The 27,407-nt window shown below is 50.6% G+C and overlaps 1 protein-coding gene across 3 annotated transcripts in view; it reads left to right on the top strand.

The window, feature by feature from the left end:
* DIS3L2 (DIS3 like 3'-5' exoribonuclease 2) overlaps positions 1–27,407 on the top strand; it is a 260,872-nt gene that overhangs the window by 164,457 nt on the left and 69,008 nt on the right. For all 3 annotated transcript variants that reach the window (XM_028509578.2, XM_036022709.1, XM_028509579.2), the window contains 2 exons: positions 4,396–4,511; positions 21,793–21,900. In XM_028509578.2, the coding sequence (XP_028365379.1) occupies positions 4,396–4,511; positions 21,793–21,900 (224 nt within the window). The remainder of the gene's footprint in view (positions 1–4,395; positions 4,512–21,792; positions 21,901–27,407) is intronic.

Below are 27,407 nucleotides of genomic sequence, written 5' to 3'. Positions count from 1 at the left end.
AAAGCCACAGGCTGCCACAAACTGGAGTCACGTTTCTGGCAGGGAACTGTTTCCTATTCAGAAGGGGTGTGCCAGGCTCCTGCCACTTCATTTACTGAGTCCGCCCTGAAAGAACTTGCCTGCAAGGGTTTAGCTGCCGCTCTGCACCGGGGAAGTGGTCGGTGAGCTGCTGCCCGCTCTCGCCGCCTCCTGCCCAGACCGGGCTTTTCGTGCTGTGTGGCGGGGCATCGGGTGGAGGGGTGGCTGGCAGGGAGGGCTGCACAGCATCTTGTTGGTGTGTTTTTATTTTTAAAAAACCATAAAACAACCCATTTATGATAGAAAATTTAGAACTTACATATAAGCGGAAAGAAACATTCATAATCTTACCACTCAGGCATTTCGAAGCCAGGTTTGCATTTTTTGGTTTATACTTTTTATCATTATTGCTCTCCCAGCCTTCGAGAGCAGGAGACATTGCAAGTGTATATGATGCAGAAAGGCACAGCCCCCCGCACCCTCGACGTCCAGGGATCGTCAGTGGGGGCGTTTTCATTCTGTTCTTCCTGAGCGGTGACCCTGTCCTGCCTCCGTTGGCTTGTCTTTCCTCTAATACATGCAGCTAGTTTTACTGAACTGGATTTTTCCTTCTTAAACTCTTCTTTCCTTGGCGTCATTCAGCCCCTGCGAACTTTCTTCCTCCTAATTTTTGGATAGAGAATTCCGAACATGCATAAAAGTAGACGGACTGGTGTAATGAAACCCCCTGTTCCCATCACCCAGCCCGGGAACCCTGAAACCATGGCCAGTCCCCCCCACGCCCCGCCCCCTGCCCTTCACACCCACCCCCTGCCTCCCAGCCCTTATTACTCGGATCTGCTAACTTTGCAACTACTTTGTAAGGGTCCTTCTTGGCCCCTCTGACTTCAGTCTCCTCTGGAAGTGAGAAAGGACCAGGTGCCCGCCCTTGTCCTCGCGATCCTGCGCTCGGCTCTCTGTCCCCGGCCCGATGGGGGACCGGGCTCTCCCCAGTCCTCTCCGCAAGGCCCAGGAGCCCCCGGCGCGGGGTGTGCCGGCCTCTCGTGCGCAGCCCCTCGCTCTCCTCCTGCCGACGAAGGGCCAGCGCTCCACTTGCCTGGAGGGGACGTGGAGCTGACCGCCTGGGCGCCCCTCTTCTGTGCCGCTCCTATGAATGCGAACTCAGGTTCCTGAGAGATGTTAGACTGAACGTGGCAAAAATTGCTGTGTGGGCGGGTCCGTTCTTCAGCCCCTGCCTAGGGCTCTGTTAGTGTCTGGATTAGATGAAGCCCTTCCGATGTCCCCCCGCGTCCCTCAGAGGGCGTCGTGCTCCCCGAGGGCCGTGGGGCCCAGGCTCGGGCGGCCGGGCCCGCTGGCCTCGGGACTCCTCCTCCCTCTGCGTGGTCCACAGCTCTTCAGAACTCCCGGGACTCGCCTTAGCCCAGGAGATGAAGATGTTTTAATGCAATGAAAAAAATTTAATGTTTTTATAGGAAGACAGTATTTTTTAGAACATCAGATTATAACCTTTTAGATTTATATTTTCTCTTTCATAGAAGAAAAACTACGGTACAACTGCCTCAAGAGTTCTGCAAGTTCACATTATGTAAATATATGTAATAAAATATTTACTTAGGGTTTCCATAAGACAGGTCCAAAGGAGAGCGTAAGAGAGCTTCTCTTCGCTGGGTTTAGAGGCTCTGCTGGGAATTCTTCGTGAAACTTAAGCCGCTCAAATGTGTTTTGATTGGCTTCCGTCATGTTGTATCTCCGGTAATGAACCCTTTGTCAGTTTGTCAGTTTTGACTGAGGACAGAAAGTTCATGTGCAGTAACAGCACACAGGCTGAATTTAAAGTTATGGTTCACATCGTGATGTAATAAACCTCTCTCTTTTCCTTTAGTCAATATTTACCTGTTAGGCCCATATGTTATCATTCTGACTTCAAAAGGAGACACTTTATTTTACCTTCTTCGAGTGTCGGTTTTCAGTGCTGGTAGTGTCAGACCTGGAAGCTGAGCCGCCTGAGGCTCTCGGCCGCGCTCTCCGGGGGCGCGGCGCGTTCCTCGAGCACCGCGGGGCAGGCCCCTCTACTCGCCGTGACCCAGCAGCGCTGCAGGGGGGGGGGGGGGGGCTCTCGGAGCGGAGCGAGACCACTGAACTCTGAGCCACACTGCTCCCTCCCGGCTTTGCAGACGTCCCCTCTCCCCGGAGGGGGGACCGGGTCTCTCGTGTTGTCCCAGAGCAGCCAGGACCTCTCAGATGGACTCGGGTTTTCCTTAATGTACTGACGGTGCAGGCTGGGCGGCAGACCCGGGCAGCGCCCTGTGGGAGGTGGTCTCGGAGTGGGAGGCGCCTGCGGAATGGGGAATCTTCCGTGCTTTTCCTCCCCAGACCCCTCATTGTAACTACCCCACGTTTAGACGGTTTCCCACTTCAAAAACTGAGGGAAGAATCATCCCCCAGTAAAGAAGAAATAGGAGGACCATACAGTAGCCACAAGATCTGCAGATGAAGTGTGTGCTACCTTCGGGCCCATGATCCTGGTAGCCAGAGGAAGGAGTGGCGTTGTGTTAGCAGACTCCTGAGTGAGTTCGGGTGTCGGGTTTCTTCCGGCAGGTCCTCACGACCAAAAGCGTTGATGGACTCGTGCACGGCCCAGTCCACAGGTAGGCTGGTTGCAAGGCAGCCGGGTCCTGAGGTTTCAGTGAGGTCTCATGATTTCCCCTCCATTCCTGAGACCTGTTTGTTTCCTGTGTCAGCGAGATTCTGGGGCGAGACATTTATTTCCTCGGCAGTTCCGGAGTTACAGTGGTCCTCACTGTCTCCGGGCTCCTGAGAGAGCGCGCCTCTCCTTGAAGTCCGTACCGATCCCTGCAAACGGGCTCAGAACAGACCTGCTGAGTCACGCGCCTGTGCTCAGCCGGTCGCTACGAACAGGGGCGGGGGGCAGTGGGCGTGCATCAAGCATGTACTTAAATGTGATCGAATTCGCCTTCGTGCTCGTGTCGTCAGTGTGCTTCTGTCTCCCACGATGCTCTCTTCAAACTACACACTTACTTTACATGTGTTTTTTTAATATTCTGTCCATTTTGTGCATTTTTGTACATATTTGTATATGTATAACTAAGTATACATAGTTGATAAATGATTTGGTTGTTCAAGAGTAAATCTTAACTTTATAACCTCACTGGCCCCCAGCCCAGCTTTCAGTGCCATCCCTTGGCCCACAGCATCTGCCCGTCTCTGGTGGGGCTGACAGGGAAGGCGGAGCCTGTTGAGAACTGGCTCCGCTGGCAAGGGGCAGGCCGTTCTAAGAGGCAGAGCAAGCAGGGTCTTCGGCCAGAAGGAAAAAGGCAACGGGCAAACCAGTTATCGCTTTGTTCACTCAACAGGTATCACTGAGTGCCTACTACGTATGTGTCAGGCATTCTTCTAGGCACTGGGCCAACAACAGTGAACTTGACACAAAAGGCCCTGCCTTTCTGGAGCTTACACTGTAGGGAGACAGACATTGGAGTAACAGCCCGGTGCAGATACGCCGTGATGCCTGGCGGTGATGAGACCCAGGAAGGAAGGGCCGAGGCGAGCATCTTCGGTTGCAGATTGGGGGCTCTCCCGGCACAGGTGGAGGACGCAGAGGGCAGAGGGGCTCCTCTTGTTCTGGGGTTCTCTTCCCATTGCCCGTATAAAGGTGCGAAGGGCCCAGGGAGACAGAGCCTGCTGAGATTACCCCAGGGGTAAGAAGGAGCAGGATCCAAGCCAGCAGGGGAACAGGGTGAGGTAGGGTGCATTGTGGGGACGAAAGAAGGTTTGCCAGGACAGCTGCGCACGGAGCACGGGGATGGCGAGGTCGTCAGGCTGGCAGGGTGGGTGTGGGAGAGCATGCAGGGGTGTGGACAGCAGCTAAGCAGTGACATCGCCAGATCCATGCCTAAGGAGGTGACCGGCCACAGTGTGGAAAGCGGGACCAGAGGGGACTGCTTCAAGGCAGGAGGGCCACTGGCAGGGCTGGGGCCCGAAGGCCAGGACGGGTGGAGCTCGTAAAAGCAGAGTCTGCAGGGTTTGGGGTTAACTTGCTTCTAGCGACCCAAAAGGTCTTGTTCATCACCCAGCATGAGTCTTCTTTTGCAAGCCTGCGGGTGTTTCCTCAGGGACCAGAAGCCTTGCGAAATGAGGACCGTTCGTGAAAAAGGCTAATGTTGTTTGTCGGGGATAAAAATCTCGTCAGGCAGCAACAGTGAAGTCACAGGGGCGGGTAGCGGGAGCGCCCCACGAGGCTGCAAAGGGCCACCCATGGCCTCCGAGAGTGACACACGTTCGTGGGGAGAGTGCCTGGGAGGGAGGGAGCGTCGTTGCCTTCCAGACCAGGCTGACGGACCTTCTTGTGCCTTCCAGGTGACGCCTACGAGGTGGGCGTGCACATCGCCGACGTCAGTTACTTTGTTCCCGAGGGCTCCGAGCTGGACAAGGTGGCTGCGCAGCGAGCGACAAGTGTCTACCTGGTTCAGAAGGTAAACTCAGTCTCCAGGATCTTGGATTGAAAAATGTGCTTCTGCTTAGTCTTCTTCTCCCTTTACTTTGTTTGTTTATTTCTCTTTTGAAAGATTTTATTTATTTTTAGAGAGGGGCCAGGGACGTGCCCCGACCAGGGCCTGAACTGGAGACCTTTTAGCGCGCCAATAGGCGTTCAGGCCTCTGAGCTACACCCGCCAGGTCTGTTTATTTCTCTTTAAACAAAAAATTCCTGAGGAACAGCAACCATGTCTGAACATCTTTTCTCACATCCAGTAAGGTCTTTAAAAAATAAAAACAAAAAGGTTTCCCCTGGGAAAATGCTTGCCCTCTGTTATCACACGTTTTCCCGTTAGGCCCTTGTGCGTTCCCGAGGAACCAGACCGAAGAGACACCAAGGCGAGCCACGGGCACTCATCTCCGGCCTTCGTGCTGGCCCCGCCACGTGAGGAGCTGGGCAGGGAGTCAGCCGCAGAAAGAAGTGAGGGGAATAACTGCTGGTAGTGACTGTTCCAAAGCAGGGCTCAGCGAACTCAGCACACAGCAGCCACCGTTTCTATCAAGTCTTACTGTAACACAGCCAGGCCCGTTCACTAGGTAACACCTACGGAACAGTCACGCTTCCATCGGAGAATGGAAGGAAGACTCACTACTGGCCTTTTAAGAAGTTTGACCCCTGTTCTAAAGGGTGGGGCTCATCTGCTCCTGGCCGGCCTTTTACAAGACCACCTGCAGTCTCAGAGCTTTTCCTTGTGTCCTGATCCTGCCACTCCTAGTAAGGCGCTGAGCCTGCAGACCTCCTGTAACAAGTGTTTAATGGGCACCACGATCTGCCGGGCACTGCCCTAGGCCCTGGGGACAGTGACGAATAAAAGGCCACACGTGGGTCATTTCTAGCCCCTCACTGGAGCTCATGAATCCTCCCGGGTGTCTTTCCCCTCCTTTTGACACTGTTTACCTGCTTATTTGGATCATCTTACATCTTTGGCTGTATCACGACTTTCAGGTCCCACTTAGCTTTGGTGCACATAACTAGCTCAAGCCTTCCTTCCTCCCGTGCCCCCAGGACATGACTTCCGGTGTTTGCTCTTTGAATGGATTAAGGTGGGAGGTATATCCCACCGCCCACCCACTGACGTGTACATGGGAGCTGGGAACCTTTTACCTGGCCCCGTCTCTCAGGGGCAAGAACCCAGGCCAGGTGCCAGACCTGCTCCTTTCTGGGACTTCCGCGTGTCATCACCTGGGGAGAGGACACAGCTGCCCAGTGTCCTTCCACTGCCTCATCTGCCCGGCAGCTGTCACAGCCAGCACACCTGTGTGCCCACACAGCTGGCGGGGGGTGGGGGGGAACCAGGCTCCCAGCCCCGCCCTCAGAAGCAGCACGTCCTGGTAGGCCATTGTGCTTCCCATTCCCACCCCCGCCTCTCTGACTCCTGGGGAAGTTCACTGTGCTGCCCGCCCCAGGTAGAGTGCTTGGAGGGGTTCCACACGAAAGGTTTGAGAACACCACCAACACAGGGGTTCTGAAGAGGCCTGGAAAGCCCCTGACCTTTACGAGCCCACACATCTCGGCACAAGCATTGAGACGCATCTGTAGGACAGCATCCCCCTTCTCTTCGTTACCGCCGACCTCTCTTCACTGTCACCCCTTCAGGGCAAGGGCTTGAGAAATGTGTGCCCTTCCTTGGCCACCTGAACCTCCACTTCCCGCTGTTCCCCGGAATAAGCTGGCCCTTTTGGGGACATGCTGCCTAGACACAGGCAGAGCAGGCCACCAAAGGTCCAGGTGCTGCTCACCCTGGAGATGCCCCGCCCCTGGTCACTGGGAAGAGAGCGTCACCCTGGCAGTGCTCACTGTGGCGGCGGCCTTTCGAAGAGCCAGTGTTCTCCGGGCTCTGTTTATGTCATAGCTGGAAAACAGTCACTGACTGCATATCCTCCTGATGGCCCCGAGTCATCTCCGTACCCACCCCCTCCCCATCACACCATCGTCCAGAACATACCATCTGCCAAGGTATTCAGATACAGCGGCAAAGGAAGGGCGCCCACATCCCAAATGTGCAATCGGCCTGGGGTCCCAGGCTGGTCAAACCACCCAGCTACTGTAGTGAGCAGTCAGCTGTCCGTGTTCATGGTTCGACCCGGGACAGATGGAAAACACGTGGGAAGACGGCGCGTTGTTGCTGACGTGCATCTTGTACTCAACCCTGTGAGGGTTGTGTCTGCACTCAACACGTTCAGACCTTTTTTCTTTTTGTCGCCTAACAACACAGTAGCATTCACATTGTGTTAGGTGTTACAAGTAATCTAGAGATGGTTTAAAGAATGCCTTTTGACCCTGCAATCACTGCTAGGATTATATCCTAAGAGCCCTAAAACACCAATCCAAAAGAACCTATGCACCCCAATGTTCATAGCAGCACAATTTACAATAGCTAGGTGCTGGGAGCAACCTAGGTGCCCATCAGTACATGAATGGATCAAAAAACTATGGTACATTCACACAATGGAATTCTATGCAGCAGAAAGAAAGGAGCTCCTACCCTTTGCAACAACTTGGATGGAGCTGGAAAGCATTATACTGAGTGAAACAAGCCAGGCAGTGAAAGACAAATACCACATGATCTCACCTTTAACAGGAATCTAAAGAACAAAACAAACAAACAAGCAAAATATAACCAAAGACATTGAAATAGAGAACAGGCTGACAGTGACCAGAGGGGAGAGGGGAGGGAATTTCAGGGGAAAAGGGGAAGGGTTTGCAGGAACAAGTATAAAGGACACATGGACAAAAACAAGGGGGTTGTGGAAACAGGAGGGAGATGGGGAGGGCTGGGCGGGTGGGCTGGGTTGGGAGTAAAAGGCAGAAAACTGTACTTGAGCAACAATTAACACATTGTATGTGGGAAACGTATTTATAAGTTTTACATTGACAGGTGGTAGAGTGCGCGATAAAAACTACCCGCAAACAATGCGTTAAAATAAAACAAAAAAAAGAATGTGTGTGGGCTCTATGCCAATACTACACACACCAGTTTATAAAAGGGACTTGAGCATCTTTGGGTGTTAGTGTCTGCGGGTGGCTCCTGAAACCTGTCCCCCCGGATACCCAGGGACAACTGGACTTCCTTTCCAAGTCTGAAACCAAGGCTTTCCACAGGTAGGGACGCCAGCCGTGTCAGGGGTTCCCTAGCCTCTCCATCCTTCTTGGGGAGCCCACTTCTGCCAGGACTTGTGCATCTTCAACACGGCCGCTGGGGAGCGCTCCCATCTGCCCCCGCAGACCGAGACCTGCGGCTGTGTTCCGGTGCTCAGCGTGGGGGCACTGCCCTCCGCAGCCCACCCTGGCAGCCCGCATGACGTGGGGAAGGTGGGCCTCCAGGTGTGCCTCTGCCGGCTCCAGTGAACCTGGTGTCATTGGGCCCTTGAGCTCCCCAGCCATGGGCTAGCCGTGCACGGACTCCTTTACTGCAGCCTCAGATGGGAGACGCTGCTCATCCGCATCCCTGCCTGCCTGAAGATGCAGGGCCTCTTAGGGAAGGGGCGGACTCCAACACCCCTCCTGCCCACAAAGGCTGTGATGTATTGATACGTGTCATATCTAGAAAAAGTATGGAGTTATGATGGGAAGAGAAGTGGAAGTAGCAATGTCTTTAGAGACCACATAAAGTAAATAAGTGAGACATGTTCTCGCCACATAGGAAAGTTTAACTCTGCTCTTCAGATTCAAATATTTAAGAATTTTAGTCAAAATTAGAGGTTCTTCTAAGCAGGTATCTTTCTCTTATCTAGCTGCTGCAATCTCCTTTTGTAGCCAGGAATTATGTGTCAAAATCAGAAAATGATACAACAAAATTAGGTTAGGTAACTAAGCGTGTTTTCTTTTCTGTCCTCTGTACTTTGGTCTCCTGATTGTCACGGTTCTAGAGTTTCCCACGGGGACTCTGCTCCCGGGCTCTGACAGGAGGCGATCATCGGTGGAGGAGGGGCCCGTGCCTCCGAGTGGCCACGGCCCCTGCCGCCCGTGCGGCGCTGCCCCCAGCTTGGCAGGAGCCTGCGCGCAGGCCCACAACCTTGGACAGCAGCAGCTGTGCCTTCGGATTCCTTGGAACCATGGCTCTGACCTTTCTTCCTACTCATTTTTGTTTCTTAAAGGACTGTGTCCAGGAACTTTTCTGCTGTTTTCACTTTCCCTTGCCTATAAAGGTCTTCTTAGAAGCTGGAGGAGCCGCTTCCTCCTCCCCCAGACCCTCTGCTCTCCGCTTCGGTAGAACCATCACCCAGTGTCACCCACGGGGAAGGAGCGTGTGGTGGGGTGGGGGCAGGGGCCGGCCATCTTCCCCTCTGAGGGAGGTGGCACTGGTTTCTTTTCATTCAGTGCTGTCGACCTGTGAGTGACTGGTGTCAGAACTGTGATCGGAGCTGGACCCCGGGACTGCTCCCCGAGGCGGGGGCCGTGTGCAGCACCCCGGCCTGGGGCCCAGGTGCCGGCATACCGCTGCCTTCCGAGTGGAGTTCTCTTTGTTGGGACTTTGGTCACAGAAGTGAGTACTCCGTCACTCTGGTCCACCATAGGGTGTATCAGGAGGAAAGGTCAGTTTACATACTGTCCGTCTAAGTCCCTTGAAAAAAAACACCTTTTTGACAAAAGATGGTATCAGTTGGGATAGGGATAGGGAATAACCGCCCGCCCTGACCCGGGCCTGTCCTCGTCTGAATGGCGTGACAGCTAATGCCTCCCAGCTGTCTTCTCTGAGGGTGAGATACAATGTCGCTGTAAAATTTAAAGTAATTTTTTAAATCAGTGAATTGGGCTTTAAAAGTAAAAGAAAACCTAAACAGTTGAAACCTAAACCAAAAATGTCTGCCTGTTGGCCCAAGCACTCATGTTATTTTAGGTGTGAAACAGCTCAGATGAAAGTTCGCCCATAAATCTCTACGATATTTTATTGGTACTACTTTATAATAGAGATCAAAGATCGGGATTGGAAGCCTGTCCTCGTGTGGAGTCCAAAGAGTTCTGAGATGTTTCTCTCTGACCCCAGCAGGTTGTCAGAGTGTGGATGTTTTGTTAATGTCAGACTGTGTAACAAAGAGCTGATCGAACTTGGAATGCATGGCAGTGTTGATATGAAAAAGAAAACTCTTTAAACAGAGATGTTGGCTGGCAAGTGAATTATCTCTGTCCTTCGAGTTGTTTGCGCATGCGAGTGCGGAGCCAGCTGAGTGCACCTTATTGTTAAAACCTCGAAGTCCTCAGAGAAAAGGAGAAAACTCCCCAAGTTCCCAGGCTCAGGGAGCCAATGGGCACCGCGGGGGTGTGGGAGCTTTGGGGGCCAGCCGTGGCCTGAGCCAGGAGGGGCAGGGAGGCCCCTCCCTGAACGGGAGAGTCTGGAGGGTTGTTGATGGCCCGCCCCCTCGAGCTACCGTAGCCCCCTCATCGCTGCTAGTCCCTCCTGCTCCTCCTCGCCTGGACGATCGATTCTTCCCCTCTGTGGCCCTTTCTGCTGGTCACAGGGCTGTCCTGGCTAACCCGTTGCTGAACTTGGCCCACTAGCCCGCTGTGGCTTTAGCAGATGTTTCTGCTCTCCGAGGCTAATATAAGATTTTATAGTCTTGTTGGTACCCCCACCCAGCTGTCTTGGGCAGTGGTGTATTTACCTAAATGATCAGTTTCTCTCAGCTCCCTGAAGCCCCGGTCCAGAGTGCTTAGAGAGTTGTGTCCCATCGTCAGGGGCCCTTCTTATCCACGACAAGCTTTCAAGCTCTGCCCTGACCCGGCTTTGATCCTGGCTCCGAAACAAGCTTAAGAAGGCTTAGCACTCTTTGAGCCCCTTTCCTTTCCTGCTGCCTGAAGTGGTGTTAGTCTCTATCCAGTTAGCATTTATCAAGTGCCAGCTGTGGGCCAGGTACGTAGAGATGACAGAGATGCCGGTCCTTGCCCTGGGGGAGTCACGGGAGGTGGGCACGTGACAGGCGGTTACAATGCACTGGCCTACCTGCACTCCCAAGGTGAGGGAGTCCTGCCGGGGGAGAGAAGTCGTATTTGCCCTGGTTGGTGGTAACAGAGGGGCTTCCATAACAGCCAGGAAGGCTTCATAAAACTATTAACTTTTGAGCAGTGTTTCCACTTGTGAGTAGACAATTCCTAGGGAGACAAAAGGAGATGGAGAGGGCATTCCAGGCCCAGGCCAGGAAAAGCGTGGCACTTTCAAGGAGCAGTGCAGAGTCTACAATTGCTGGGGTGTGAGTCGTAGGGGCACCGAGAGATGAAGTTGCAGAGATGCCTGGGCGGTGGGTGAAGGGCTTCGTTCTGCGGGCCAGCAGGAAAGGGACATGACCCCCTTTGACCGAGATAGAAAACCACCTTAGCAGCCGTATGGTTAAAAAATAGTGAGGCCACAGGCCTCATCAGTGCCAGAGCCCTTTCCCTCAGCCGTGGGCCCTTGAGGCTTTGCATCGCCACCCGGAGAACCGCAGGGCAGTTCACCGACGTGGCAGTGTCCAGCTGGAGCCCAGGAGCACCAGAGCACCAGGTGCCTACAGCCCGCTGCCCGAGTGGACGTCCTGACCCAGGAGTGTTTCCCACTTGCCCCCAGGTAGCCTCCGCTCCCACAGTGGCGACCGTGTCACACAGTGAAGAGTGGGGCCAGGCAAATGGCAGAAGTTACTTTTGTTGTCTCCTTGCAGATGGGGTCTGGAGGCCCTGTGCAGCTCCTCCCGGAGGGCCCTTGGCCACGCGTGACGCATGACCCTTGGACGTTGAACATGCTTTATTAAAGACTTCTTGGCCCCATTGAAGGTGTTTGGGCCCCCTCTGGTTGATTAGCAGGACAAGTGAAAACTGAAATTATTGACTTTAGCTCCTCTGCCATCAGGGAAGGTAAAGGCAGTGTGACCTAGTATAAGTGGGACTGCGGTTTATCACTGGGTGGGGCTCTGTAAGAAGGTGGGAAATCTGGAGACCAATAAGAAATTGTGTCCAAAATAATTCCCACTCCAGAATTTTGCTGCTGGTTTAGGAGATATTAAAAAATATTCTCACATCAGAATTACAACTAAACTATGGAAAAACCATCACTCAGAACCATCAGAAATCAAGTTGAATGGAAGTCTGACAACTACGGAATTAAATAAACTGCATCCCTCCAGACTGGTGGGAGGGGCAAGACACAGAAAGGCCTGGTCCCACATCCACGTGTGGTGGTTAAAAATTTGGGAGGGATGTCTTGGGAGCAAGGGGCCCCAGCCCCACACATGGCTTCCCAGTTCCAGGAAGATAACTTCTGGCTGTAAAAACCAGCAAGGATTGAGTCAGTGGAAGAAACTGCTGGAGCCCCAAGCAGTTCCTCTTACAGGGCCCACACACTCACTCGCTCAGACCCACTCCCCCTGAGCTCCAGCACTGGGGTAGCAGCATGAAAGGCAGCAATGGCACACAGGGAGAATCTGACATGTCTGGCATCAAGGCAAAGGCTGGGGGACAGCTCTCTCCCAGACAGACAGGCAGCCAGAGGCCATTGTCCCTTTTCTGAACCCTCCCCTCAGATCCACAGAGTCAGGTGCCATACCTAAGACTCCATCAGCCTGGCTAACACTGCTTGCCCTGCACTGGAGATCCCCTGAGACTCTGTCCCAGGCAACTTATGGGCCCACCTAAGCTGTTAACAGTAGCTTTTCCATATGAATGACTGACTGGTCTTGGCTCATGCTTCTCAACTTCTTAAATCCTCTCAAACAAGCAACAGCTGGCCTCAGTCAGCCTCCAGGCCCAGTAGCCATCCTAGATTCACAGTTTGGATTTACCTGGGGATCTCCAAGCCCAGCACAAGTAGCAGCCATCTCAGATTGCTTTATAGCTCAGGCATCGTGGCTCCCTGCAAAACATAGGTGGGGGGTGACCTTGGCCTGTACCACCTGGGAAACACCAGAACCTGCACACCCAGTGGACAGTTACAGACCACGTCAGAGCACTACCACCCCACCCCTTCATAGCTGATTCTCCACGGAGGGCAGATGTTGGTGATAAGTTGTCACAGCCAACTTGCAGCTGACTGGCCTGGGTAAATCCCTCTCATTGACCTGCCAACAGCTATCAAGTCTCAACTACACGAGGAGGGGTACTCAGCCCACAGGAAGGGCACACCTCTAGAACCCTGCTTGGGTGATAGGGGAGGCTGTGCCACTGGACTATATAAGACACCTACTACATTAAGCCACACCACCAAGACACAGAGTCAAAGCAGCTCTACCTAATACATGGAAACAAACACAGGGAGCCTGCCAAAATGAGGAGACAAATAAACCTGGCCAAAATGAAAGAACATATCAAAACTCCAGAAAAAAGAGCTAAACAAAATGGAGATAAACAACCTATCAGATGCAGAGTTCAAAACACTATAAGAATGCTCAAGGACTTAGTGAGGACCTCAACAGCATGAAAAGATCTAGTCAGAAACGAAGGATGCACTAATTGAAATAAAGAAAAATTTACAGGGAAACAACAGTACAGTGGATGAAGCCAATCAATGATTTGGAACATAAAGAACCAAAAAACAACCAGTCAGAACAACAAGAAGAAAAAAGAATCCAAAAAAACGAGGATAGTGTAAAAAGCCTCTGGGACAACTTCAAGCATTCAAACATTTGCAACATAGGGGTGCCAGAGGAGAAGAGAAAGAGCAAGAAACTGGAAATCTATTTGAAAAAAATAATAAAAGAAAACTTCCCTAATTTGGTGAAGGAAATAGACATGCAAGTCCAGGAAGCACCGAGAGTCCCATACAAGATGGATGCAAAGAGTCCCATGCCAAGAAACATCATAATTGAAATGCCAAAGTGCTTAAAGATAAGGAGAGAATCTTAAAAGCAGCAAGAGAGAAGCAGTTAGCTACCTACAGGGGAGTTCCCATTTGACTGTCAGCTGATTTCTCAAAAGAAATATTGCAGGCTAGAAGAGCCTGGCAAGAAATACTCAAAGTCATGAAAGCAAGGACCTACAACCAAAATTACTCTATTCAGCGAAGCTATCATTTAGAGTTTAAAGGCAGACAAAGAGCTTCCCAGACAGAAAACAGCTAAAGGAATTTGTCATCACTAAACCATTATTATAGGAAATGTTAAAGGGACTTATTTAAGAAAAAGAAGATCAAAACTATGAATAATAAAGTGGCAATAAATACATATCTATCAACAATTGAATCCAAAAAACAAACTAAGCAAACAAGAACAGAGACAGAATCATGGATACAGAGAATGTTTTGATGGTTTCCAGATGGGAAGCGGTTATGGAGGAATGGGTGAAGAGGTGAGGGGATTAAGAGGTACAAATAGGTAGTTACAGAATAGCCATGGGGGTGTAAAGTACAGTACAGGAAATGGAGTAGCCAAACCCATGGGTCCGCAGGACCCATGGACATGAACAATGGCGTGGGGATTGGTTGAGGGGGTAGGGAGTGTTGGGTGGAGGGGGGCAAAGGAGGAAAAATTGGGACAGCAGTTATAGCATAACCAATAAAATAATTTTTAGAAAAGAATATATCCCAACCAAGGTAGACAGAGGTGTCAACAGTTGAACAGGAGGAGGAGAGGCAAAGACTCGGTTGAGAGAGATGTGGATTGTGAAACCCACAGGACCTAGACTGGACGGGGTGCAGCAGGGAGAGGGGAGTGGAGGAATCACGGGAGGATGCCCAGCTGTGTTCTGTGGGAGGGGTGCAGGCACGTGTGTGCGCACATGCGTGTGGGGTGTTTTTGTTGTTTGCTGGCTGGCTTCTTTAACTGGGAGAACATGTTGCTCTTAACAGAAAAGAAAATACAGACATAGGAGCAGGTGCAGGGGCAGAAAATGTTGACCTTTGTTCTGCGTGCAAAGTTTGCAGTGGGCATGGGATGTCCCAGTCAGGGCGTGAAGAGGGCAGCATGGGAGAGGCAGCTGGAGTCACCAGGAGGGGAGGGGCAAGGCTGGAGGGGCAGGTGGAGGTGGGACTGGTGCCTCGGTGGTGCGCATGCCCAGGAGGGAAGGGGCTCCTTGGGGAACGGTGCCCTGAGGGAACGGCACGCAAAGCCCGAGGGTGAGGAGCACCAGCATCGCAGGAGCCGTCGGAGGGGCGGGGGCCAGTGAGGACCGACACGGAGGAGCGTCTGAGCGTGTCCACCAGTTCCGTGTTGCAGAAGAGACATGCACCTGTGACGTGCAGTGTTTCACCCGATCCGTGGTCCCTCGTGTGTGCACAGAAGAAAGGCCAGCGTCGTGTGCCGTCCTGCTCCCATTGTCTGGTCTGTGGCGTGGGGCCTCGCCGGTTTTGTATTCCCGTGTTTTGGTGTGTTATCACTGAAAACTTCCACAGTGAACACATAACTTTTGTAATTTAAAGATGCCATAGTGGCCTGGGAAGTGAAAGAAAGGTGAAAATGAAGATGGGAAATGTGAACTGTTTGGGAGCCTCTGTGAGGAGTGGAGCGGAGGGCCCAGCGGGAGGGTGAGCTCGAGGCTGGGGAGGGAGTGTCATCCTTGAGACCGGGCGGCTGGCAGCGTAGTTACTGCCCGCAGGAAAGGCACGAAGGCCAGCAGAGCAGGTGGCGAATGGAGCAGAGCGTTGGTGGGGAGGGGTGGATCAAAAGCCCAGAGGGAGGCCAGGCTCTGGGCGGGGAGGACCCTTGTGAGAAGCTGGGGCCTGAGGCACCCGGTGAAGCTAGGGGGGTGGAGTCTGGAGAAACGGCCGAAGGAGCGGGCAGGCAGGATGCTGGGGAGGGGCGAGTCTGACGTTCTCGTCTTCTCTATGAGGACCAGTCGCGGTTTTCTGCTGAGAACGAGGGAGAAGGCAGCTGGGCAGGAGGCTTGCGGACAGTGATGAAGTTTTGGAATGAAGTCTGAGGGGCATGGAGGGAGGAGCTGACCAGCCAGAGACCGGTGGGAGGCCTGCCCGCCTCCGCTGAGGGCCCCCCCAGCCCGCTCCACACAGCCCTGTGCTCTCCTGCGTCACCACCCAGCTGTGACTGCAGCTGCAGGGAAGGCCGGCGGGGCGACTGGGCGAGGGGCTGTAGGGGTGGGGCTGGGGAGTGAGGGGTTCGAGAACTTTGAAGGAATTATCCACGTGGGCCGTACTGAGGAATGAAGCTCAGGAGGGCCCGGCAGGGCACGAGTGGGGACAAGGCCGCAGGCACCACGGGACGCATAGGTGTCCGCACGACACTAATGACAGCCAGCAGTTTCTGGCTGAGACTCCTGGAGAGACCTTTCTCCCCTGTTCCACTTACCCCCGTGTCCTGCCTCGGAGCCTCTCACCCACGGGCCGCGTGTCCCGGAGCACATTCCCAGTGACCCCGGCAGAAGCCAGGCCCGATTTATGAGAGGCTGTGACATGCCAAACCACAAATGTGATTGTGGCTCATTCATTTTCCTTTCAAAGACAGAGAAGTAACCAGTTATTGACAAAACTATGTGGACACAAAGACTGCTCTCTGATTTCCATCCGAATCTTGCCCTAAGATTTCGGGGAAATTTATTCAAAGGAGTACCCTTTAAAACTTAAAGATAATTAGGCAAGCTGAAAAAGTTTTCATGTTTAGCTTCTTCCTGAGCACTTAAGTTCTTCGGCATCTGAACGTGTGAATTCACGTTCAGTGTGAATATTAAAACGTTGCCTCTGGATGAGACGCAGTGTGCCAAGCAGTGTCTGTGTGTCACCTGGGCAGCCGGTGCGTGCCAGTAGCTGTTAGGAGTGAGTGGCCAAAGCAGTTTATCTTATACTTGAAGTACTAGCTGCCTGTGAAAATCTTTTGTAAAGATGGTTAATAGGAGTCTGCCATGTAGTTCATAAGATCTCCCTTGTGATGCAATAAACAGTAAACATAGAAAAAAAATAGGTGGTTCATTTCCTGGGCAGAGGTCGGTCATTTGCCACCCAGAAGCACCTGCTGTGCGTCAGGGGCTGGCTAGAGACGCGGGAGCAGGAGCTGGTCTTCACCCCTGAAGATCGGTCGCATGGCCGGGTGGAGGGAGAGGCGCGTGGAGAGGCAGGTGGAGAAGCGACGGGGATGAGTGTGTCAGAGCGGCAGGAGGGCCGCGGGAGAGCCGGGAGGATGGATCAGTGACTGTCCGTGCAGGGCTGCCTCAGGTCCCTTTGGAAAGATCAGGGCTGGGGTGGGCGCGGACACAGAACACAGTATACACACCACCTGTGGGAATCTGTGCCAGCCTTTTAGAGATGGTGACGAGTTGAGTGTGGCTGGATGTGGAACATCCAAGCCGATGTCCCGGAAAGAGGGAACAGGAGCTGGAGCAGCGGGCAGGCCTGGCCGGTGAAGGGTGAGCGGTGAGCGGGTTGGCACGGCTCTGGTTAGGGTGAGGGAGGGGAGTGCCAGGGCAAAGGCTGGGGGGGAGGCCTGGCCGGGTGACCGGAGACCCAGCAGGCCGTGGGATGGCCAGCAAGCTGACTTTGTTGGTTGTCTTCAGTATTATTTTACTAATAAGAAGACTCAGAAAGCCCGACAGGCTTGCCCAACTTGTACAGAAGGGGCGGACCCCAGGGTCAGACCCCACGTCTGTCTGGCTTCAGAGCCTTTGCTTTCGTCCCTGCATGGTGCTGATGGTGAGCGTGGGCTTCACTACTGGCCAATGGTCCTTAGACACTTTTTTAGGTGAGTCTGGACTTCGCTCTATAGGTGAATGGCTTTTTAAAGATAATTTGCCTTTTTGCAAATAAAATCTTAATGCCGAACTCCAATATATAAAAACAGACCTGGTTGTATCGATGAACATAAGTTTCTTCCACATTTAAACGTATGGCACTTAGGAGGTCAACCAATAAAAACAGCGGCTTTCTTTTTAGTAAGCACTTTCACTTTGAAGTAAGTTTCGAGTTACGGAGACGTCGCAGTAACAGCACAGAGAGGTCCACGCCCAGCTCCCCCACTGTAAACATCTTAACATTACGAGGGTACATCTGCTGCAACGAAGGAGCAGGCGTCAGAACGTTACTGTTAACTCAGATCCATACTGTATAATGTCTTCTTTCTGTCCGGGGCCCAGTCCCGGGCACCACATTGCCTTTAGTTGCAATGACTTCCTTTTCGCAAACACTAACACGTGACGTCAGGAGATGCGTTCCACTGGTGGTTCACAGTCAGACACTGCCTTGCACACTTAAGAAGAAATCCTGACTGTCTGTAAACAAGGTATTAAGACTGGGACTACCAGCTTGCAGGGTGAGCAGCCTGCTACCAAATGCAGTTCTTATACATAATTTTCGGACAACGCAGCCCAGAGAAGAACCCCTGCACGCACCCCCACAGGCTGGAGCTGGCCTGCCTCCCTCAGCCCGGGCTGCACGCCGTGCGCTGTGCCGTGGACCGGGCTTCCGCAGCGCGCACTCACTGTTTCACGGTTCTGGAGGCTGTGCGTCCCAGATGAAGGTGCCAGCCAAGTTGGTTCCTACTAAGGACTCTTTCTGGCCTGCAGACAGCTTTGTCCTCACTTGGCCTTTTGTGTGTGTGTGCTGGGCAGGGAGGGAGTTATCTCTTTCTATCGGATCAGGGGCCCCCCCTCATGACCTCATTTAACCCTGGTTACCTCCTGAAGGCCTCACCCCCAAATACAGTCACACGGAGGGGTCACGGCTTCGACAGTCCAAGGGCTGGAATTATGTAAACCTTTACAATTCAGTCATGACACAAAATGGTACTGAAACTTGCTCCATTTCGTTCAATATGTTTATACAGGTAAAAATGTATTACTTTGTATAATGCTTAATGCATGCAAGGAAATGTTAAATATTTAGATCATATTTTAATATTAAATATGTTAAAGAAAATATAGTATTATCTGGACACATGGTGAAAAAGCAATGATGAGAAAAAAAATTCAAAAGTGGTTATAACCTTACAAAAGCTGTTACCAGACATTTTTACTTGGGCATTAGATTTTATGTAGGTATTAAAAAGGTATGGCATCCTTTTAGAATAATGCCCAGTAATGCCATATGGTTAGTTCTTAATTGCTTGTTACTGGTGTAGGCTGTGAGTGCTAGAACTCACTTTTCCATACCAAAGGTTATATACTGCACTGAAGTGGTCCAGGTCCAAACACTTCACACAAAATAAGAAACCACCGGGGTTTATTTGCTGTTGCTGATACAGAAGCTTAACTGGCCAACTCTGTTCAGCTGGCGCGTAGTTGCCCCTCCCACCCGTCACTCCTCAGCTGCTTCACCGGAGTGGCGTGGTGCCTGCGCCTTGCTGCAGATCCAGCAGGTCTGCGGTGCGCTGAGTAAATGCTCTCGGTGCCGCAGGGTTTAGTTTGGGGGCAGTGGGTGGCGATGCCGTTAGCCCAGAAGACTGGGAGGAGGGATGAGGAAGGAGGGAGGGTTTGAAGCATCCTCAGGAGACCCGGGTACAGAAACTTATTTCATCTCTGGAGTTTTAGAAAAAACACGTAACATTCTGGGATGGCTGTAAGTCATCCTTTGAAAGTAAATTGAGGAGAATTTTTTTTTTTAATTAAAGAGGGTACACCACTGAATCAGTTCATTATGGGATAGAAAGATCAGTAAAGGGAAGAAATGATTTAGACTTAAAACACTGCAAAACGAGTGCCCAGTTGACCACAGTGTTCACCTGGGGAACCTGGACTTCCGGACCTTGCAGGGATACCTCACCGGACTATGTGTTCATGTTCTAACGCGAGATTTGGGCAGTTGTGTTATTTTCAATTTCTGAAGCATCGATTCAGCAGTTTTACTCTTGTCACCAGTTTATACTCAGCCCTTAGATATTTTCCCCCAGCTTTACTGAATAATCACTGACAAATATAATTGTATATATTTAAATTGTACAATGCAATGATTTCATATACATGTGTGATGCCAACCCCGGCTGGTGGGGTCCCAGTCATTATGGATGAAATGAGACATTCACACAGATTACCAAAGCTGGTGGAGGAAAAGGGACAGCGTGGCTTTTCTCTCAAGGGGAGCAAAAGCCTCAGCCCTTGCTCCAAAGAACTTTTATTGTCTTACTGGGCCCATTACAAGAAGGTCCTCATTAACTATGCACAGACTCACTGTAGGTGGTTACCTTTCACAGAAAACAAAGGAGCCCATGCTGCTAATCACATCACAGAAGAGGGATATTTGCAAAGAAAAAAGCAAAAGTAGTTGAACCCATTACACTCATCCTTGGAAGGTTTAGCATGGATTTTAGGAAGTTGCTTTGCAGTGAATGTCCTCAATTCAGGGTGAGGGAGTTTTAGCAAAAAGCAAGACACATAGCAGCCTAAGTATATTGAAGGCCTGATTCCCCGCCGGAGAACCTATCCGTGGGCATCGGTCCTGTGCATCACCAGGTGGGAGCTGGGCCCACGCCACGCAGAGCAGTCTACTACACACATGCATTGTGAACTGACTGCCAAGATCAAGATACTTAACACATCCATCACCTCATGTAATTAACTCCTTGTGTGTGGTAAGATAAGTTCTCAGCAAATTTCAAGTATGCGTTATCTTGTTATTAACTGTAGTCACCATGCTGCACCTTAGATCCTCAGGATGTATTCATCTGATAGCTGAAAGTGTGTGCCCTTGACCTCCATCTCTCTATTCCTGCCTCCCCATCCAGCCCCCCAGCCCCCGGCAGCAACCGCCGTTCTCCTCCCTGTTTCTGTTTCTATGGAATAGGCTCTTTTTTTTTTTTTTTTTTAGATTTAACATATACGTGATGCCATATAGTACTTGTGTTTCTCTGTCTGGCTTATTTCACTTAGCATAATGCCCTCCAGGTTCATCTGTGTTGTCACAAATGGCAGGATTTCTCCTTTTTATGGCTGAATAGCATTCCTGTGTGTGTGTGTGTGTGTGTGTGTGTGTAGCTCACATTCTTTAGCCATTCATCTGAGATACACACATGCACACACACATGTGTATATCACACTTTTTAACTCATTCATCAGCGGACACTTGCATTGTCCCCATGTCTGGCCACTGTGAATAACACTGTAAGGAACGTGGGAGTGCGGATGCCGTCCGAGATACTGACTCTTCTTCCTTCGGAGATACACCTGGAAGTGGGATTGCTGGGTCATATAGTAATTCTATTTTTAGTTTTTAAAGGAAGCTCCATACTGTTTTCCACCGTGGCTATACCAATGTATATTCCTAGCAACAATGCACAAGGGGTTTCTTTCCTCCACATCTTGGCCAACATTTGTTATCTCTTGCCTTTTTGATAATAGCTATCATAACAGACTTGAGGTGATACAGAAATAAAGCAAGCAATTCCACTTACAATAGCATTAAAAACAATGAAATACTTAAGAATAAATTTAAGGGGGTGAAAGACCTGTACAATGAAAACTATAAGCCATTGGTGAAAGACATTGACAAAGACACAAATACATGGAAAGATGGCCCCCCCCTTGGGTTGGAAGAATTAATATTGTTAAAATGTCCATACAATCCAAAGTGATCTACAAATTCAGTGTAATCCCTATCAAAATTCCAGTCAAATTTTTCACAAAAAATAAAGATAAAATGTCCTAAAAATCATTTGGAACTACAAAAGACCCTGAATAGCCAAAGCATTCTTGAGAAAGAAGAACAAAGCTAGAGGTATCCCATTTCTGAGTTTACAATATTTTAAAAAGCTATAATAATCAAAACGGGATGGCACTAGCATAAATGAACACAGAGACAAATGAAACAGAATGGACTGCCCAGATATAAACCCATATATTTATATATTTTCAACTGATCTTTGACAAAGGTGCAAAGAACATACAATGGGGAAAAGATAGTTTCTTTCAATAGAAGTTGGGGAAACTGGGCAGCCTCATGCAACAAAAGTGAAGGTGGACCCCTGACTTAACACCATGCATAAAAATTAGCTCAAAATGAATTCATGACTTAAATTGTAAGACCTTGGGTTTTTAAGTATATACTTCAGCTGGAATAGTCCTATCCTCAAGTACAATTCATTGCTGAGTCTAGAGCTTCTTCAGCTTTAGTATTATAGTAAAATGCGGTAGTTTTTCACTGATCTAATGTATTTTTCCCTGTTATCAATTCTTCACACCTTTCATTTCACATTCCCATTTGCTTATAGAGGCTCATGGAAAAGCGTGAGTCTTTCTGAGCGAGTCTTCAGGGGAAAGAGCTGCCTCCACCTTCAGCTCCCTGGATGCGCAACCGCTCACCAAAGCTCTGCCACCTGCGATGCTGCAAAGCCTGTGTAGGGTCCTGCGGGTTGCCGAGCGGTGCTCACGGGTCTGTTCTCTGTTCGCAGGTAGTGCCCATGCTCCCCAGAATGCTGTGTGAGGAGCTGTGCAGCCTCAACCCCATGACTGACAAACTGACCTTCTCCGTGATCTGGACGCTGACCTCGGACGGCAAGGTAACGACTTACAGTTACATCCGTTCCTCTCATTGAGTCCCTGTGTGCCCCCACTGTGTGCCTGGCGCTGGGCTGAATCCCATGGTGGTACGTGAGGGCGGGACGGGGGCAGCTGCCATAGAGACAGGCATGTAAGAGCGTCTGCCTCTGAAAAGCGGCTAGTCCATTTGAAAGGCAAGACTGACCCTAAGCTTTCAGAAACGAGTCCCTTGTTTCTTGCCTATTAGGGGAAGGAAGCTACTGTGTCGGCAAAGTCGCATGGGGAGGCTCAGAGTGGCAGAGAGGGTATGTGAGTGAGAGTGCACGCGGGTGGGCAGTGGCAGAAGGAGCAGCCTGAGCTGCGGTGAGGACAGCAGGTGCTGCCTGCGGGAGGACGTTCAGGGAAAGGGTCTCAAGTGGGGGAGGAGGGGGGAGGGCAGGGCGGGGGGGAGTCGAACTAGGGGGAGCCTCACACCAGTGTCAATCACAAGTGAGTTGTAGATGTTGGGGTTCCCCTGAAGGGCCATGAGAAGGGGGACATTTGGAAAGATGAGTGCCGCGTCATTGTGCAGGTGCCTGGTGGGTGGTTTAAAGATGCATTAGGTCCGCATGAGGCAGTGCCGCGGTCGAGGCCAAGGCGATGAACAGAGCAGCGAGGAAGGTCAGCAAGCAGTCCCTAAACCTGAAGAGGGGGATTGGGGGGGACAAATGAATCCAAGACGCCTCGAGGATACACCAGCTCCCTCCCCCAAACAGAAACAACCCTAAACACTCAGAACTAGGGGAGTGACCGAGCAAGCCACGGTTCTGACGCAGTAGGATGTCCGACAGCTTTTACAAACACCATGTAAGACCATGGGAAATGTTTACACTGTAAAGTTAAATGAAAGTAAAAAAAAAAAAAAAAAAGATATTTAATTGTAAAGAGGTTCCAAATAAAGATGGAGGATCAAATACCCACAGTTGCTTTCATTCCCTCCCAAAACCTCACTAAAACAACAGTGAAGAGATTTTTTTTTAAGACACAAACCCACAAGGACTAAGAGAATGGGAGAGGAGACAACGGCAACAACGTGTTGGAAGCCGGGACGCAGATGGATGAGTGGTAACTGACTTAGCAGTCCTGCGAGGGCCGGGCCCCGGGCCAGCCGCGCGGAGAGCCAAGGGACAGCCCGTGCGCGCAGCAGAGCCCGAAGGAGCCCAGAGGCTGACAGCCCCGGGCGGGCGGCCCCGTGAGGTGGGAGGGAGAGGGCCAGGTGACAAGGAGGCTGACTCGGCCGATTGAAAGTTCATTTAAAAGATGGCCCCTCCCATAACTGAGAAGACGACCAGAAATGTATCCTCTGGACGGGATACAGTGAAGGCTGTTTGAAGTAAAGGGGCACCAAACACACTCATCGGTGGCCGTCCCTTAGCAGAGCTCAGGGGGCACGGGCACCCTGCATGTTAAGAGCCCTGACTTTCTTTCCCCAGCCAACCCCGGAATTCTGGTAGCCAAGCCTGTACCCCGAGTCGGGAGGTGGGAAAGCCCCCTGAGGAGTCCGAGTCGCGAAGCAGGTTTGACGGTAGTAACCTCAGGGTTTCCGAGCCCACAGCCCGGCCGGACCTCCCCACAGTGAGGCTGATGGACAGGCAGCTTCACTTGCACTCGCCGAGCTTTTTGGGATTTCACTAAAAAGCAGTCTTTTAGCGTTGCACTTTCATCCATGAAGAGACAACCAAGAGGAAAGCCTCTGGCGTGGTACAGGGAAGCCAAAACAAAAAAGGCAAGGAGAACAAAACAGACTATGCAGGGAAGCGAAACTATTGTTTATGTCCTCAGAGAATTGTTTTTAAAAGAAAGCATCTGTCTCACAAGATCTAAATACTTTAAAAAAGAACTCTTGGAAATTAAAAACAAGATAGAAGAAATGAAGAAAATTCAAATTGCTGGTGGAGACAGATGAAGTAGAAGAATTATCCCAGAACAAGAAGAAGAAAATTATAGGACCAGTCCAAGATGCCCAACATCTGTTCGATAAATATTCCAGAAATAGAGACCCCCCCCAAAAAAAACCCCAACAACAACAGAGGGGAAAGAAATAATTCAAGGACTGCCCCCCACACACACTGGAGGGTTGACTTTCTAGACTGAAAGAGCCCACCGCCCGGAACACGGATGGAGACACATCATCCCCAAGCCACATGGTCGTAAAATTCCAGGACACTAAGGACACAGAAAAGGCCCCATAGGCTTCTGAGGGTTAAAGAAAAAGTCACATACAGTAGATCGGAACTCAAACTAACTTAATAACTTTTTCTATCATAATTCTAGAAGCCAGATGACAATGAGGCAAAACTCTCTAATTCTGAAAGACTATGATGTCTATGCTAAAATTCTGTACCCAGCTGAACTATCAGTAAAACATGAGAGTAGACAAGGACATTTTCAGACATGCAAGATCTCAAAAAAAAATGTACCTTTCATACCCCCTTTCTCAAGGAGCTACCAGAAGATGTGCTTCACCAAAATTAAGGAGTAAATCAAGAAGGAGGAAGACATGGGGTTCAGGAAAGAAGTGAAAAAATGGGCTGAATCACAAGTCAGCAAACTTTTCCCGTAGAGGATCAAACAGTAAATATGTTTAGAGTTCTATTTATTTGGTCTCTGTCGCAGCTACTCAGCCCTGCCGTTGTAGCAGAAAGAAGACGAGACCTAGACGAATAAGCATGGCTCTGTCCCAGTAAACTCTTACTTAGCAAACAGGTGGCAGGTGGCGGGCTGGATTTGGCCTGCAGGCCAAAGTTTGCTGACACCTGACCTGGTGACGGGGAGGAAGGTGGCCAGGCACCGCCCCCGCGCAGCGCAGAAGGCGGCGGACGCGGACGGGAGCCGGTCAGAGGGCCCAGGAGGGAAGCCTGCGTGCCCGAGTTCCCTGGGAGACGATGTAGACCTGCGGCCCTCGGGCTCTTGGTCTCGGGACCGGCTGCACTGAAAAAACGATTGAGACCCTCAGAGAGCTTCATGTGGATTACCACTGCTTACGCTGTTGGAAATCAGAACGGATTAGATTGTAAACGTTTACTCGTTTTTTCATAGATTTTATTTATTTATTTTTAGAGAGGGGGGAAAGGAAGGAGAAAGAGAGGAAGAGAAACATCCATGTGTGGTTGCCTCTCACGCGCCCCCTACTGGGGACCTGGCCCGCAACCACGGCATGTGCCCGGACTGGGAACCCAACCGTCGACCCTTTGGTTCGCCAGCCGGCACTTAGTCCACTGAGCCAGCCAGCGCCATTTACTTATTTTAACTGAAATAATAAGTTCAATTCATTATATGTTAAGATAAATAACATTTTGTGAAAAGCAATTATGTTCTAAAACAAAACGAGGAGAAAAGCTGCTTTGCAGTGTTGTAAGTCTCGCATCGGTCTCGGGGAAGAGGACGTTAAGCTGGGTCCCCACTCGTGCTTCTCCGTCCAGCCTGCGGGGGTGAGCTCCTCTGGCTGACGCAGGGGAGGAAGATCTGGCTTCAGACGGACAGGTAGTGGGAAAGGAAGGGGCGTTTTAAGAGCTTTTTTCAAATACCTGTGGACATTCATTTATCTTTGAACTACGCTGGTTTTTGACAGTAGTTTCTTACAACTTAATTCCAGTCTAGAATCTGGAACCGTATTTGTGCCCCAGATTCCTGTGTTGAAGCCCTAATGCTCTGTGTGACTGTGTCTGGAGGCAGGGCCTGTGAGTAGATAATTAAAGCTAATTGGGTCATAAGGGTGGAGCCCTGATCTGACCAGATTAGTATCCTTGTAAGAAGCCACTGGAGAGCTCACTTGCTCCCTGCCATGGGAGAAGGCAACCACCTAGCCGCAAGCCAGGGAGAGAGATCTCGGGAGAAGCCACATCAGTGGCCCCCGGACTCTGGACTTCCGGCCTCCGGCAGTGAGAGAAGTAAATGTCTGTGTTCCGGCCACCCAGCCTGCGGTGTGCTATGGCAGCCCTAGCAGGCTAATACAACATCAGTTGAATTTTTTTACTGGGTTGCGTTAAAATCTATTGGTCTCTTTTACACTCTGAATGGATCTTTCACCCATGCATGATTTTGTATTATGTATTTATACATTTAGAGCATTTAAAAATATTGGCTTGTTTTGCTGATCTTTTAAATGTGTCCACATTTCATTATACAATATCGAAAAACCACATTTGTTAATATCACTACTGATCTCAGACAAGTCTTTAAGCATTAGGAAATGTGTGTGTCATGTGTCAGATACAAGGTTTCCAAAATTCTAACTTTTGAGAAAGTTCTCATTTTACCATTGGCCATAAATAGTGGCAGTTGTTCTCGTTGAAGTGCCAGATACCAGAGCGTGTGTGTCGGTCATTCCCTCGAGTGAAAATGGTAGCCCGTGAAAAAGAGCAGTCAGCTCAGCTTGCAGCTCACAGTTCGTTACATAAGTGCTTTGCCTCAAGGTAGTCATCATACTCGGGCATTCAGCGTAAGCGATAAAAACAAGCCCTAGAGGGTTGAGGCATAATAAAGTTAATAACTTTTCCTGCTTCATCAAAAACATTCTCAAGTGACCTAGCTTGTTCTCCCCGCGAGTGTGAGGTGGTGATAAGTGCCCTGACCCCTGGCACCCTTCGCGGCCAGGCATGATTCATGCCGAAGCCGCCGCAGCTCTCCGCACCAGCGCTCTGTGCCATCGGTGCGAATGCCAGCGCACAGAAGGGGGCAGATAGTGCCTTGGTCCTGCCACGAGAAGAGTTTCCACCTCACAGGTCCCTGCAAGGGTCTTGGGGACCCCCAGGAGCCCACAGACCACACTTCGAGAAGCACTGTTAAAGACGGTTGGTGGAGAGTCTGGGGTGTCCAGAAAAACCAAGCAAATTAAAACAAGACAGTTACTAATTCCAGTGAAAACAAAAGTTGGGTAGGAAAGAAAATAACACCTAGTATGTATGTAACCATAATAGTTAACTCTGATAGTTTATGATGTAACTTTATTGGGAGGATGAGAGCCCGGGACAGTTCTGTGGGTTTGATCAGGGGAAGAGTGCATGTGGAAAGAAAAATAAATTCTCGTCTTCTATAGTGAAAGGTTTGTGAATAATGCCTAAAACTGAAAAATCAAGAGGTAGAACTCAAGCAGGCTCCGTACAAAGATGAAAGTCACACCAAACAGCCCGGTGTGCTCAGAGAGGTGCGCGTGGCCGCCTGCTGTTCTCCTTAACGAGCCTTTCAAGCTGCCGGACTGTGTGACCTGCGGGATTCTTCGGTCCTTTAATTCCTATTTTGTAAGTTGCAAACATACAATAACCCCACCATCCCTATCTCTTACCCAGATTCAGCTACCACCGACATTTTTTCTTTGCCAAAGCACTTTAAAACAGATCACGGACATTGTGTTGTTACACTCATACGCATGTGACTGAAAAATCCGGACACTTTCTTACGTGACCACAATGCCATCAGCACACCTACCAGTAATGCTGACCCTGTGGTGTCGTATCCCGATTCAGTCCATAATTACATTTCTCGGGTC

The sequence above is a fragment of the Phyllostomus discolor genome, chromosome 4 (assembly GCF_004126475.2).
Source record: "Phyllostomus discolor isolate MPI-MPIP mPhyDis1 chromosome 4, mPhyDis1.pri.v3, whole genome shotgun sequence".
NCBI classification, from domain to species: Eukaryota; Metazoa; Chordata; class Mammalia; order Chiroptera; family Phyllostomidae; genus Phyllostomus; species Phyllostomus discolor.
This window is presented reverse-complemented; position numbering and strand designations above follow the sequence as displayed.